Source organism: Gavialis gangeticus, unplaced genomic scaffold (genome assembly GCF_001723915.1).
Source record: "Gavialis gangeticus isolate Ggan-Ray unplaced genomic scaffold, GavGan_comp1, whole genome shotgun sequence".
Lineage (NCBI taxonomy): Eukaryota > Metazoa > Chordata > Crocodylia > Gavialidae > Gavialis > Gavialis gangeticus.
In genome coordinates, this window is record NW_017728993.1 from 57,252,910 (window position 1) to 57,265,311 (window position 12,402).

At 43.2% G+C, this 12,402-nt stretch overlaps 1 protein-coding gene across 2 annotated transcripts in view; it reads right to left on the reverse strand.

Annotated features, from left to right (window-relative positions):
• The window catches only part of DHX9 (DExH-box helicase 9), a 54,729-nt gene that overhangs the window by 39,004 nt on the left and 3,323 nt on the right, over positions 1-12,402 (reverse strand). The window contains exons 4-8 of one of the 2 annotated variants that reach the window (XM_019501753.1): positions 9,529-9,646; positions 9,194-9,306; positions 8,582-8,730; positions 1,825-1,871; positions 629-765 (exon numbers count right to left, since the gene is read on the reverse strand). In XM_019501753.1, coding sequence (XP_019357298.1) covers positions 629-765; positions 1,825-1,871; positions 8,582-8,730; positions 9,194-9,306; positions 9,529-9,646 — 564 coding nt within the window. Of the gene's footprint in view, positions 1-628; positions 766-1,824; positions 1,872-6,099; positions 6,187-8,581; positions 8,731-9,193; positions 9,307-9,528; positions 9,647-12,402 lie in introns of those variants that run through there. The other variant, XM_019501754.1, reaches the window with a different exon arrangement.

A 12,402-nucleotide genomic window follows, 5' to 3' on the forward strand; every position in this document is an offset into this window, starting at 1 on the left:
GGAGAGGAGGTATAGATTGGACATCCGCAAAAACTACTTCACAGTTAGGGCGGCTAGGAGCTGGAACCAACTTCCAAGGGAAGTGGTGCTGGCCCCTACCCTGGGGGTCTTTAAGAAGAGGCTGGATGCCTACCTGGCTGGACTCATTTGAGTCCCGTTTTTGTTTTGGAGTTTTGTTGTTCTCCCGCCCTGGCGGGGGGGCGGCCTAGAAGATCTACTAGGTCCCTTCCGACCCTAAATCTATGAAACTATGAAACTATGAAATTTAAAATTAAATAGCATAAATATAGCATTTTTCTTAGATTTGTTATTTTAAAGTGATGAAACAAATCCAGATGTGTTCTAAAAAGATTTTATTTTACAATCTAGTATCATTCCTCTATGCTGCTCCAATTGGTCTCTCACTCACTCACAGTTATTTCCCTGATCTGAGTGACTTATCTTTCCTCAAGTCAAAAACCATCTTTGGTCCAGAAGATCAGAAAGCTGTATTAGATTCCAGGATATTAAGCATTGTGTATAAACTGACAAATAAATTTTGTCAGGTTATATACTGTTCCATCTGGCTCAGAGGATGCTCGAGGACCTAATAAAGAAAAGGGAATATCTGCTTCCCTGTAAGATTTACCGATTCTCCTTCTTTCTTCTTTGTCTGTCCAGAGTAAGGCTCAATAACACCAAGATGGTAGAGTTGTCTGACTAGGGACAGAGCACATGACTGCGCAGCCAGCTTTTTGTTTGATCCATGTTCACGAGCATATATCCCTAAATAAAAAAGGAGTACAGATTATAGTGGCCAAGGATGCATGTTTTCCAACTGAGTAAGCAGCACAAAGCATCAACATGGAATGGGTTTTATAACTACTCAGAAGCTTTCTGTAATAATTGATGCAGTGTGTAGCACTGCAAAATAAGGAGGGTCAAATAAGGAGGGCCTACCTTACAGTATTCAGCTAAGACTAGTGAGAATATGTATTTGGTATAATAAAAAATTCTAACCAACGGTTTTAAATATGTGTGACCCTCTAAGATTCTCCCTATGTTCCTTCCTTCACCCATATAACCGATTAGATATTTAACCTGATGAGACCTTCTTGAAAGTTTCTATTTCTAGCCATGGGCCCATGTTGGAGTTTTCTGCAGTGGGCTTCCAAGAAGGAAGAGGCCAATCCATTATCATCCCTTAAGTGACTGACGGACTATTTCACTAGCCAGGCATACAAAAATCCTACATAACACTGATCAGTGGTGTCAAATGTGTGCCCCACTGAGCTGCATCATCTGGGCCATGGGGTTCCTAGAAGGATTGTGAATTTAGGGGTGGGGCCTGCCACCACAATCTAGAGTATGGAGACCAGCTGGGGATGAATGTTGGTGGGGGCTGTGTTGGGGGGAGAGGGAGGAAAGAACAACAGCTGTGCTAACTCCCATTGCTGCCATTTGCCCTGCCACTGCCACCACATCCAGACCTGGCCTGTGAAGAGCTCCATCCTCTGGATACAAAGTGGGAAGTTAATTTCACATCCCTGCCATAGACATTTACCCCTAACCAATCTTTTAGCCTATGGAGAAAGGGCTGATATAAGGAACAGCCAGTATGAAAGCTCAGCAGAGAAAAAAGTAACAGCATTTCGCAAGAGTAACCAGTGGTATGAAAACTTTGTACACTGAGTGAGCCTGAATCTACCCATTGGCAGCCCATGTGCACAAACAACAATGCAGGAAAAATTCTCACTCATACTGCTTGTATTCCTATAAAAGTCCTCATGTTGTCTGCTCTGACATCCATCACTAACAAGATAGGAAGGTGAGAGAAACACTTACTTCTGCCCAGCTGCTTGACATAAATGTTCATCTCTGCAATAAAGCTCCTGTAACACACAGAGACATGTTTAAGGTTTCAAATGCTGAGAGTGACTAATGAGACACTGCCAAGATGGCCAGGCTTTCTGACTGTTTAGAGAAAAGCTCATCAAAACCCAACAATTTTCTTCAATAATTCTATATAAACATTCATAAAGAGGTGTTTTCTCTGTATTTTTTTGTAGAAACAAAAGCTTCTTAATCACCAGCTCTGCTCCCTGTGTGTTCAGTCACAGATTCTCACACCAACAAACTAATGACTAAAATAAGAGCTACTAATGCCTCTAGCCTTATAAAGGTTATGCAGCCAAGTAAGCTGGAGTCTGTTTTGACTCATACATCAGCTGAACTGTTTGACTGGTTCCAGCTGCAGATTCTTCCCTTACTTATACCCAATGCAACTTGGTAGTTAATGTGCAACCATTGAAAACTGTGAGCAGAATCTGGACTGTGTAGTTTTCATAACTGGTGATAACATGCAAGGAGGAAAACCCCTCGAGTTTAACTTTTAAACTGCTGGCAAAGCTGGCAACTGGTAAAACTGTAGGGAAGGCAGGGCCCTCCCAGTGGGACACTTGCCTGCCTATACACCAATGTCAGGAGCTTGGGGAATAAACAGGAGGAACTGGTCCTCCTGCTAAACAAATGACTATGACATCACAGGGATAAAAGAGGCCTGCTGGGACTCCACCTATAATTGGGCCACAGGTATGATGGCTATACCCTGTACAGGCGACATCGTGCAGATAAAAGGGGTGGGGGGTAGCTCTCTATATCAAGGACAGCTACACGTCCCTCCATATTGACACTGGCACCAAGGAAAGACGACTAGAGTCTCTCTGGGTTAAAATACAGGAGGAACGTGGCACAGGAGGCATTATGGTAGGAATCTACTACAGACCTCCTAACTAGAAACAAGAGCTCGACCAGGAATTTGCCAGGGAACTGGCTGACGCTGCACGCTCTCAGTGCATGATTATCATGGGAGACTTTAACTACCCAGACATCTAATGGGAAGAGCACTTGGCCAAATCCAACTGGTCGCAAAACTTCCTCACATGCGTGGATGAGCTCTACTTGACTCAAGAAGTCTATGGGCCAACAAGAGGTAAGCATTGTTGGACCTGGTACTGGCCAAAGGGGATGACGTAGTCAGTGACCTAAGTATCGATGGGAAGCTGGGTGATAATGACTACGAGCTGATCACCTTTACTATCCATCGCAATGTTGGCAAGTCAGTCAGCAATACAGAAGTCCTCGACTTCAGGAAAGATGAATTTGACAAGCTCAGGAAACTTGTTATCGAGGCCCTAAGAGACCACAACTCCACAGGAAGAGGAGTCCAAGAGCAGTGGTTGCTCCACAAGGGAGCAATCCTAACAACTCAAGGGATGGCCATCCCAACTCAGAGGAAGGGTAGCAAAAGGGTGCAGTAACCACCTTGGCTCAGCAGAGAACTGGAGGACCTTCTACACCTCAAAAGAGACTTATCAAGGGTGGAAGGCTGGAATTACCACCAAGGAGGAGTACTCAGCACTGGTCCATACCTGCAGGGAGCAGATCAGGAAAGCCAAGGCTGCAACTGAGGTCCACCTGGCTTCACATATCAAGGACAACAAAAAGTCCTTTTTCAGATATGTAGGGAGTCGGAAAAAAAGCAAGGGTAACATTGGATCCCTGCCGAAACAAGCTGATAACCGACACCCAGGAAAAGGCCAATCTACTTAATGGGTACTTCGCATCGGTCTTTCATCAGTCCAACGGGACTGCCCTGCCTAGCAAGACACGGGACGGCCAGGGCGAGGGCATATTTATAACCAGCATCGGTGTTGATCTAGTAAAGGATCACCTTGAGAGGCTGGACACCTTCAAGTCAGCTGGTCCTGATAGATTACACCCTAGAGTATTCAAGGAGCTGGCAGGTGTCATAGCCCAACCATTGGCAAAAATATTCGAAAACTCACGGCACTCAGGTGGAAGTACCTGAAGACTGGAAGAAAGCCAATGTGGTACCCATCTTCAAGAAAGGGTGGAAAGTAGATCCTGCGAATTACAGGCCAATCAGCTTGACCTCAATCCCCAGTAAGATTCTGGAGAAAATTACCAGAGAGACCCTACTGGATACACTGGCTGAGGGCAACATCCTGAGGGATAGCCAGCACAGGTTTGTCACAGGTAGGTCTTGCCTGACCAATCCCATCTCCTTCTATGACCAGGTGACTTACCATCTGGACAAGGGAGAAGAGATTGATGTCATAATCTTGGACTTTAAAAAAGCCTTTGATCTGTTGTCCCATGACCTCCTCATGGAAAAATTGGCCGACTGTGTCCTCGGCTACACCACAGTCCGATGGCTGGGAAATTGGCTCCAAGGTTGGACCCAGAGAGTAGTGGTTGATGGCAGCAAATCATGGTGCTCCGTGACGAGTGCTGCCCCACAAGGCTCTGTTCTTGGACCAGTTCTCTTTAACATCTTTATCAACGATGTGGACAGCGGTGTCAGAAGCGCACTAAGTTTGCCAATGACACTAAACTTTGGGGCACAGCGTCTATACCTGAGGACAGGCTAGTGATCCAGGCTGACTTGGATAAACTTAGTAAGTGGGCGGATACAAACCTGATGATGTTTAATACTGATAAATGTAAGGTATTACACCTTGGGGGGTAAAAAACCCACAGCATACTTATAGGCTCGGAAGTGCTATGCTTGCTAGCACCACTGCTGAAAGAGACTAGGGGGTCATGATCGACTACAAGATGAACATGAGCCACCAATGCAATGTCTCAGCTGGTAAAGCAAGCCAAACTCTGGCTTGCATCCATAGATGCTTCTCAAGTAAATCTCAGGATGTCATCCTCTCACTGCACTCAGCCTGGAGTACTGCATCCAATTCTGGGCTCTGCGATTCAAGAAGGATGTTGAGAAGCTTGAGAGAGTCCAGAGGAGAGCCACGCGCGTGATCAGAGGGCAAGAGAATAGGCTTTATGAAGAGAGCCTGAGAGCCATGGGACTCTTCAGTCTGGAAAAGTGCACTCAGGGGGGAGCTGGTAGCTGCCTATAAGTACATAAGGGGTGTACATCAGGATTTGGGAGAATGTCTGTTCACCAGAGCGCACCAAGGAAATACTAGGACCAATGGTCATAAACTCCTCCAAGACAGTTTCAGGCTGGACATACGAAAAATTTCTTTACTGTCCGAGCCCCCAAGATCTGGAATAGACTCCCTGCAGAAGCGGTGCAGGCACCTACTCTGGACTCATTCAAGAAATGTCTGGATGTTTATCTTGCTGGGATCCTTTGACCCTAGCTGACTTCCTACCCCAAGGGCAGGGGGCTGGACTTGATGATCTTCGAGGTCCCTTCCAGCCCTAAAGCTATGAAATCTATTAAAACAGCTAGTAAATCCAGTAAGTTCAGTTTTGATTCGTTAACACAAATTCATGATGAATCTTAAAGTTAATTCTGAGAACCAAATAACTTCAATTAAAGTGAACCCTGTAAGAGAACTGCTAAAGAGCCCAAAAGAGGATGCTCTGGCAGGTCACATGTCTTATCTTTCACTCCAGCATCAAGGTATGTATGCTTAGACAGGCTTCTACCCTCCTTTGAACCAGATGTTTACATGTGACAAAGTAAAGCTATAACAGTCAGTTATCAGTGATTCACTTAACAGTATTCCTCTGTGTAATGCTGCCTAACATTAAAAATTGCAGTAACACTAGCAGACAGAGGCTGCACACTGGAACTACCAAGTCCTTACTTCCATGTGATTTGGCACCTGCCTACAACTAAGGTAGCCCTATACACCATGAAAACATGCAGACCTAGTAGCCAGGTGGCAAATTGATTTAAGAAACTACTGGCACTTCCATTAATGCTTAAATTTTAAAAAGTTTAAAAGTGAAGACACCAAAAAATTCCAGTGAAATTCTACATGTTTGACACTTAGCTCCCTTTCATCTTTTTTTCAAAAACCTTAAGTCTCATCATGTGGGTATGTGAAGATTATACATTAAAACCATCTTTTTATAATGTTGGGTTTAAACTTGCAAATATGATCCAAGCTGTTTGACTGGGCTCTAACAGATGCAGTTCCTCTTTGCACACTATGCCTCTGGTACTTCCTGCACCCTGCAGCTAGATGTGGCCTTGATTCTTGCTGTAAATAAAAAAGAGGTTAAGTGAGGATTTAGATTAGAAGTTAAAACTCCTTCCTGCACCACTAGTGAACTGACCTTCAGGCACAGCAGCTTCATGTGTCCCTGAGAGCCAGTGGCCTTTGACCCAACAGCCACCCTTTCATTAAAAGACACCGAAGACAGCATGTTTCTCAGCCAGGCTTATAGTCAGCACTCAATTTCATTCTCCTCCACCTAAGGGGAGAACAGCAACACCAGAAATCAGTTTACAATAAACTCCCATGTGATTGCTTAGTACAGCCTAAGCAGCACCACATGTGTGAATGAATACAGATCTCTGGTTTTGCAGACTGCTACCACTTTCAGCCCAGAATGAGCTGCACTACTGTCCCAAACCACCAGTGGAGCTCCAAAAGGTGAAAGCCCCATAACATCACTTGCTAAAATGGTCAGATCCTATTTTATGTACCAGGAGGACCGTGTAAACACTTAAAAATACATGTTCTTGTCAAATACAGAAAAAGCCCAAATTTACTGATATTATCAAGTCCCAGTACACATTCAGTCTTTAAGAGAAAGTGAAAAAACATCCACTAAAAAAGAAAACATGTTTCTCCATTAAATTCTCTAATAAAGAGCAAGCCTGACACTTCAATATATGTAGTGTTATTAGACAGATATAGATATAGACAGATATAGATTTCTATATCTATGTAGATATAGCTACATAAATCTATCTATTTTAATAACATTCCACATATTGGCATGTCAGTTTGCTCTCTATTAGTGAGAGGATCTAATGGAGAAACACATTTTCATTTTTAGTGGATGTTTTTGTGAATGTATACATATCTTAAAACTGACTTGATATCCATAAGGACTGGTGCTCTCCAGGAACATCCTGACATTCCAAAACCATGCAGCAACCATCTCTCTGCTGTTGCATACATATGTCAGAAAAATTCACCAACTTTGCAAATTTTTTCTCGGTCTCTAAGACAGCCAGAATGCGTTAAAAGATCTTTAAACAAGAAGCGTGGCAGCAGATTTCTATCATAATCCCCTTTCTAATATGCCAAGTCCCATGAGAGTAATCCATACGAGCCTTCCTGGGAGTAATAAATACTACACCCTAGAATGCTCTCTGGAAGAACAGCAAGCAGGCTGAGAAACATACTGTCACCAAACCCCACCTCATTTGTTCAAGCACATAGATTTTAAGGTCTTTCCCCACAAAGAACCTGTACCATCACATGAGCAGTAACAATCTGCAGGCTATAGAAATAAAAACTCAGTTGAGCAACATACCTAGAATAAACTCTAACTGCATAGTAACATACAAAAAACTAAGTTCTTACGTTGTTCATTTGAAAGAGGTTAAGCATCTCCATTTGAGTAATGACGTCAAAGTGAAGTGACTTGGAACAATGGCAAGAACTGGGCTTCTTCATATGAACATTCAGGTAACATTTTAACATATCTGGCACATGTTCTTTGTAGCTAATAGGAATCAGCTACAAAAGTAATCCTGAGATCCTAGTTACCTGCTATAAGTAGCTCACAAATTACAGAATTAGAGTGAATGTAAAATCCTCACAGTACGCACATTTCAGAAGACAAAGGGTACAGGAGCCTTTGACAGGCTTATTTACATGGAACTGATATATTAATAAATTAAGGTATGTCAGTATTTCTGACCACAAAATCACTATAAAATGGTAGTCAATAGAGCTCGATGGAAAAGTCTTACTGCAAAAGTTTTCAAAAATCAAATCACAAGGAAAACAGTGAGTTCCAAACCAAACAGAAACCAAAATAGAGATTTTTAGTTTGTTCCCTCCATGGGCAAGCCACAGCTCTCTGCCAGCTGGAGAACTAGGCAGGAAACTAGCTAGCCTGCTTGCTTTCAGCTGAAAAATCAGTGCAATCACTACACTCCTAAAGAATACTGAGATTCTGTCAAACAAAGAATTTCTATGGAAAACTTGCATTGAAAAAACTGATCAGCTCTAGCCATGTAATAGTAAAGTGTCCTTTAGGGATATTTTGTGCCTAATGAACTCTAAAGCATTATGTTAGATTATTGCCAGTATCCTTGACTGGTATAAATGAGTATTTACCAAGAGGTGGCTTCCCAACAATTTAACCGGGACTTCAATAATTAATCAGATCATAGCTATATGTCTACAAGGAAATGTGGACACGATTTAAAAAGCAAGTGTCAAAAGTCATAAAGATTTCTCCACAGCATCATTAGTATTCCAATGCCCAAGGAAGGATCTCTTCTCCTTCCCCTCAAAAGGCATTGAGCACTGTCACTAGTCTGACACTGGATTAGACTTTCTGCAAAATCAGCCAAAGGCACTTAAATGAAAAGTAAGGGAAGGAGCTGCTGAGGATAAACACGAGACGCATGCTCTTCTTCAGGCTAATGCTCACCATAGTTGTCATCTTTGCTGACTGAGGAAGAGAACTGAAGTTTTCCACATGGAACCACAGGATAACTAGGCCAGGAAACTTGTTGCCAAAAAGTAATACTGATTCTTGATACAGCAAGATAGGAATGAAACTAGCAAACCTGTTGTGATCAGGCCCCACTTGAGTGTATTTATATTCTCCTTGGATCTTCTCCTTCTGGAAAAATTGATTCAGACGTGCCTTGGCATTCTCCAAGGTCCAATTCCCATGAAGACCAGCATTTAAATCTACTTCTTCCGACTCCAAGGTCTAATATTTAAAATAAATTAAACTTATTGGGGACAACTGTCAGTTTTCATGTTTTAAAACATGTTTGCAATAACTTAATCTCAGATTTTCTGAATAACTTGTCCTCATGCCCTAGAATAGTCAGGCATATTCACTAGTAATGTTACATCTCTAATATCTTAGTACTTTCTCATATTTCCATCACGTAAGTAAACAAGCTAAATGGCAACATAAAGACAACCACCCCCTAGGGTACCCAAAATTGTTATAAAAGTTTAAACAATGCACAGATTTGTTAAGAGTTAGCAGGTTGTTGGATGGTAAGAAATTATTTAGTTACTGTTCATAGATAAATTTATAACCAGAGTTAAATCAACTGAAATTTGCAAAACCAGTTGCAAAAATCTGATCAATAAATAATTAGAAGGGAAAAATTCCCTTTTACCAGCTAAAATTACATAAAAAATTACACTGGACAACATACTGCCTGTGCCTCCTGCTCCTCCTTCCTTGAGTAGTAATCCTTCAGATTTGCTCCACGGTCCCACTGTGCTCCTCCATAGCCGGAGCTTCCAAGCCCAGGAGGTGGCCTTTCACCTACAGAAAAAAAAAACCTGTCATCAAAATTAAGATGCACACTGGGAGGAAGAAAAAAAAAAAAAAATCAAGGAATTCTGAAAAGATGTGTTACTGGATGCCATGCAGCCAATCACATCTCAGCCTCAAAAATGCAATGTTTTTTGTTATTTTACAGAACTTAATTTTATGGAAAAATACAAGTATACAAAATATGTAAATTACAGATATTCAAAATCTTACCTGATTCACTCTTGATAGCCAAATGTGGAGGAAGAGGTCCCCCCAGAGTAGACTTTTCCACACTATTATCTCCTGCCACCCCAGGCACTGGTCCATCAGGAGCATCAGCAACTGCTGGCTGCAGAACAGCAACAGTCCAAGCATGAAAATACTGTAGTACCAGCTTCATACACAATAAACATTCTTAATATACAACAGAAAAGTTCTTATACCAAAAGATACGATCACTATACAGCAACACTATCCCAGGCCTCTTTCAACAATATTGATGAGGCTCAAATGTTAAGTATTTATAACTACATCCTGTCTCTTCCCCACCTCTGGTTCCTTATTCTAGATAAAATATTAGTAACCTTTGAGTGATGGACCAAATTAACAGAACTTGGTTTAAGGCATGGCACCCTGTCCTGTGGGCTCCCATGCCACTGCTGTCCTGGTTCTGCAGGCTGGATACAATCCTTTCATGGACTAGATCTGGCCCACAAGATGCTGACCCTTGTTCTAGACAAGAGGCAGGCAAAATACAGACCACAGGCCAGATCTGGCCCACTGAGCCATTTCATCTGACCCATGGGTGCCCAACAATTAATTGTACCTTGCCCAGCCTGCCCGCCTCACTCCCACCCTCATGGGTGGAAGGGCCTGGCTCAGCCAGCACAGCAAGACTACTGCTGCAGCGCCTGGGGGACCTGCTCAGCTTCTCTGGCTTCCAGCTGCTCCTTCTTGTCTCTCTGATGCAGCGCTTGCTCCAGGCAGCAGGTAGGGAACTGGGAGCTACAGCTGGGTAGGGGCAGGAAGCATGGGGCTGGGGCTGGGACTGGTGTGAATGCAGAGCTCATGCCCAGGGGGGCGGTGGAAGCATGGAGCTCAGGTGGGCAAGGTGTGAGTGTGAGAGAAGGTGGGGGTGTGTGGAGACCACTCTGCTCACAATCCCCTCTATGGTACACAGCTCCAGCTGGCAGCCCTGAGCAATGGAGTGCTGTGGTGGGGGGGTGTGTGTGGGAGGCCTCCCCACACCCTCCCTCACACCCCACAAACCTCACACATCCACTCTGCCCCCACAACTTACCCTACACCCTGACACACACACACAGCCACACCCTCTCACAAACCCCACCCCCCACCCTCAACCACACCCCACATACAATATACAAGAATAAGATTATTTTTGAGTTATTATGCGTTCACCTCTATATACACTACGTAAACACAAATCATAACAAAAATATTTTTGTAATAAAAATTAAAATATGTTATAGTAGGTGCTTGACTTTTAGTAAGTGATTTGTTTCTGGTTCTAAGATGGCAACCCCCCACTCCCAAAAGAAGAACTTCTAGTGGCAAAGGTCAGGAGTTAGGGCCAGAACTTCTGGCCCCAAGATGGCGACCAAGGGCCCGGGCTATCCTTACAGCCCTCAACAGCTCACCAAAACTCATTAAGCGGCCCTCCAGGCAAAATAATTGCCCACCCCTGTTCTAGACTCATTGTCTTCATTTGGTCTCAGGCATTTCCTTAGACATCTCATCCCAGTCCCCTGGTTTATGAAATTAGTCTTAATCCAGTGAATCTTACATCAGTCTCCATGCTCAACCAGTACCACCCTCCCTAGATCCTCCTCCTCATATCAGATCCCTCTTGTCCTATGCTTACATTTACACAACAATTCTATATTCCTACTGACAGCCTGTTAATGTGTTTTCCTACACCTCATCCAGTCACAGTGCCCCAAATCACCACTTCCCATATCATGATGCCATTCTTTTTCTCCATCCAATACCAGTTCTTCCTCCACACCCAGGTTCTTCATTATGTCTCCCACCTCCACAAGCTGTTAGTTCCCCATCCGGCTGTCCTTGCTGAGCCACTTTCAATCTCCATTCCAGCTACCAGATAAATTAATCCCTGTCTCTTGTCTCGAGCTCTTACCTAAAACAGGTCTATCTCATGACTAATGCATATCTGAATCAGACAGTCTCTCTCCCACTGTAAGGACACAGCAAGGAAGTGGAAGATCACTGAAAACACAAGAGAGACTTCCTGCTTGTAGTTCAGACACACATATCCAGCACAGGCTGAAGCAACCCTGAGCTGAGATTTCAGGAGAAAACCGTGTTTAACTTCAGACTGCAGCATATTCAATGCACATAGTATCTGCTTACAACTCAGCAGGTCAAAAGCATCTACCAAACATATGAAATTGCAATTTTTCAACACATAATAAGTGTGGGTGAATTCTAAAAAGGATCACAAATGGTCAAACACTCTCCTCCAAATTTAAAGTCCCTGGCCTAAAGCGCACTTAAAAAAAAGTTCCTAGAATTTATTATTACCAAAATATACCTGACAGTCTTATACTTAGAAATAGCCCAAGCATTTTGGCTGAATTATTTCAAAAACATTCAAAGGCAAACAAAATAGAAAATTTCAACCCAAGCAGTTAAAGTTAGAAGTCACTAAAAACAGGGTATTTTAAAAGGAAGTCTCAAAACAGCTTTATGAGGCAAGACCTCACTGATCAGTATTGAGAAGGAAGCTTTTCTTGACAAGGGGGATGACATAAGCTATCAATGCCTTCAAAACACAAGTCCTATTAAAATATAATATTCAGAACTCTGAGGTCTAACAAATTACCATTTGCTTAAGTCTGCAGGTATACTTACTCTAGTGCAGGGGTATCAAACTCACTCAGCCCCCCGGGCTCCATCTGGGCTACAAGGCTCTTTTGTGGCTGGGTCCAGACATAGCAGCAGTGGGAGGTAACCTAGCTAGTGCCTGCTGTCTCCCCCTGCTGCCAACACTTGTCCCCACTGGGCCTCCATATTGAAGATTTCAGCAGCAGATGCCAGGACCCCCTGGCCCTGCCCCCCCCCCCC